The sequence below is a fragment of the Polyergus mexicanus genome, unplaced genomic scaffold, assembly GCF_030449975.1.
Source record: "Polyergus mexicanus isolate NDT 795.1 unplaced genomic scaffold, iyPolMexi1.0 SCAF_5, whole genome shotgun sequence".
Classification (NCBI taxonomy): Eukaryota; Metazoa; Arthropoda; class Insecta; order Hymenoptera; family Formicidae; genus Polyergus; species Polyergus mexicanus.
Window position 1 is genome coordinate 12,114,831 of NW_027223325.1, and position 3,134 is coordinate 12,117,964.

The 3,134-nt window shown below is 26.1% G+C and overlaps 1 protein-coding gene across 1 annotated transcript; it reads right to left on the reverse strand.

Moving 5' to 3' along the window:
* Nucleotides 1–833: 833 nt before the first annotated feature.
* Nucleotides 834–2,606, reverse strand: LOC138933173 (dimethyladenosine transferase). The gene is made up of 5 exons (XM_070295721.1): nucleotides 2,416–2,606; nucleotides 1,898–2,264; nucleotides 1,368–1,713; nucleotides 1,161–1,267; nucleotides 834–932 (listed from the first exon to the last, which is right to left on the reverse strand). The coding sequence occupies exons 1-5, from the start codon at nucleotides 2,462–2,464 to the stop codon at nucleotides 890–892; spliced, it is 912 nt and encodes a 303-aa protein (XP_070151822.1). The 5' UTR covers nucleotides 2,465–2,606; the 3' UTR covers nucleotides 834–889.
* Between the last annotated feature and the right edge of the window lie 528 nt (nucleotides 2,607–3,134).

Sequence of the window (3,134 nt, forward strand, 5' to 3'; positions counted from 1 at the left end):
TTATACATACCATTATGTTGACAATTGAAGAGCAATTTGTGCATATTTTTTATTATAATATTGGAATATATGTAAAATGATCCATATTGAGTCCCAAAGATTGTAAATATGTGTATTTCATAAACCATTAATTTAATTAAAATTTGTATGTTAAAATATGTATGATGGGAATGTGTATTTATGAATTATTAAAACTGGAAATTTACATGTATTTCTCTTATGTACAATAATGGCTTTTTCTACAAAGTACTGGAATAATTTTTATCTATTTTTTTTCTGGAAATATAATTATTTACAAATTACTTTCTATAAAGACAATTTCTTTATATAAATATTGAGAATATACATATATATCTTTTATAGTTGTATGATCATTGCATTGTATGATGATAAAATGTTTCATCATTAGAGATTAGTTTTTAAAAAATATAAGTGTACGAGACAAAATTTTAATCTTAAAAAACATAAATCTTACATTTGGTAATATATCTAAGATATAATTGATGAAAAGATACAAAACACGAGATCGTACAATAAAATAAAAATATCAATGTGTATTGTTTAAAAATTGTAAATTCCTATACAAACTTTTAAACATCAGGATTGTTTGCAATATATAACCTAGATAATAATTATATCAACATGAAAAATGATTACCAATGTAAACATTGGTAAAAATAAGTGTGTGCGCAGAATCATGAAAAGAATATAAAATAATATGTGAATAATCAATATTTTATACTATCATAACAATGATAATATTTATAATTTTAAAACAAATCACAATTGTAAAAAAAACTTTGTTTTGAAACAAAATGTTTATTTTACACATTCCTTATAAAATTCTTAATTTATATAAACAAACATAATGTATAATCTAATGTATAATTTATATAAAATGTACACCTTCCGCATTGAACGCATGTAAAAGACTGGAAAAAAAAGATACATTTTTATTAATCTCAATGTTTCCTAGCCTTAACAATGTGATTTGTGACAATGACCATAAAGCATCGCTTAACATGTACAGATATCAATGGAAACAATTGAATTAGATTAAAAATTTAGATAATTAAATCTACTAACGGTAAGATCTACTCTCTATGCCATATATACAAAATATATATATAAAATGTTATATTAACACTGCTTATTTGTACCTGATGAAATCATCTATGTCCATAGTCCTGGCTCGTTTATTTTCAGCCTCTATTTTCTTTAATATATTGTTTGTCAATTGCTTGATATCAAAATTATTCGGGATAATCTGCAAATGTGTTAAAACAAAATATGACAACAAACATAAAAAAGCATTTATATATATTGTTATCTAGTATCATTTTCACATGTCTTAATGTATAATTTACCTTGTTATTTAAACTGCAGTGAATTTTATAATTTTTCTCTAATAAAGTAATAACTGTGGTTTGCTTGAAAGCTGCGGATAATGTTTTATTTTTTCTTAAAAATGCGATTCGTGTCAAACTATCCCATTCTTGATAATTGATCGGTGGTGGCGGATTTCTCGGTTCAATTCTCACTACATTTGATTCTACTTTAGGTGGAGGTCTAAAGTTATTCTTTCCAACTTTCATTAACATATCCACTCGTGCCAACAATTGCGTGTTAATACTTAAACGGCAGTACAATTTATCACCAGGTTTAGCTACCAAACGTTCCGCAAATTCTCTTTGAAACATAAGCACAGCACATCTGTGAAAAATTAAGTATATTTCTTTTGCATCATCTGTATATTAAAAATGTGGTATATTTATTTAAAGCTGTTACGAAAAACTTCTTGATATCACATAGCAACTTGGAAATTTATTTGAACAATTTGGAATTATTAGAGTCTAATATCCTTCTGCTAGAGAACTCGACATAAATTTATTATTACCTGAAAATTGGCCTATGCGAAAGTAATTTGAATATTAATGGTGACGATATCTGGTATGGGATGTTAGCGACACACAGATCAAAGAATGGCAAATCCGATTTTAGTACATCTCCAACTACAATCTGTAACTTTGAATGATAAACAGTTCCTTGAATACGTTTTTGTAATTCCGCCACCATTCTTGGATCGATTTCGCACGCTATTACTTTCTTTGCCTTTTCTAGCATTTTTACAGTCATATTACCCGTACCAGGACCGATCTCCAGTACGACATCAGTCGGCCTAAGCGCAGCTTTTTCAACCATATTTTGAATAACTAAAGGATTCTTCAAAATATGCTGACCTTTACTCTTATGAAATAAAATCCCTGTAAAAAAGCAAAAAAAAAAAAGTTAAATTAGAAACGAAGAAATAAATGTATATATTTCGTACATAAGTTTATCGTATAATACTAATGTTCTTGTGCTGTTTTCTATTTTGCATTAACCTATAAATATATAAAATATATATTAAAACACCTTGTCTCGCCACTTCTTTGTGAACGCTGGAAGTCCGTACTTTCGGCATCGTTATTAATTATTACTATTATTAATATTATACGTAAATAATAAAACAAAAATAGTTTTTTAACAGTTAACCACGTGTTGTACATATATACAAAACATTAGGCACAATTTATCAAAGAGTCTGTTCTTCATATGTACATACATAGGTGTGTTCATTTTGCTTACACTTTTTAAATGCGACTACGGGCATTCCATTTGACGCTATTTGCGCTTCGAAGAACTTTGATGGACCAATCAGAGCAAAAAATCCTACGTTTCTTTTCAAAAATTTTATGTTGTATTTAAAAAATAAATACAGGAAAAGAGAGGGAGATTGCGATATAAAATTAATTTTGTCGTATATTTTTATATAAAAGAATCATATATAATATGATTACGATATAAATAAAATAGAATTGAATCTAAAACTTTTTATGCGCTTTCTGCTGAAAATTATGAGAAAAAGAATCATTTTTATTACATGTAAATAAATCTCTTTCAAGTTTGTACATATCTTTTATTTTGACTTTTTTTTCTCTAAAACAATCTTCTTTATAACTATATTTACTTTTATATGTAAAGTTTGTACTTTTTTTATATATAGCTATATATAAAAATAATTTATACAAGTATATGTGCTATGCATGTATTAATATACAGAATAGATAAATACATTTAATTATATTAATAAT

Bases quoted from the DNA above. Each gene is read 5' to 3' on its own strand.
- LOC138933173 (XM_070295721.1), bottom strand. From the start codon at position 2,464: ATGCCGAAAGTACGGACTTCCAGCGTTCACAAAGAAGTGGCGAGACAA. The intron at 2,265-2,415 runs GTGTTTTAATAT...GCTTTTTTACAG, and splicing joins CAAAGAAGTGGCGAGACAAG to GGATTTTATTTCATAAGAGT. The intron at 1,714-1,897 runs GTAATAATAAAT...AATTTTTCACAG, and splicing joins TCGCATAGGCCAATTTTCAG to ATGTGCTGTGCTTATGTTTC.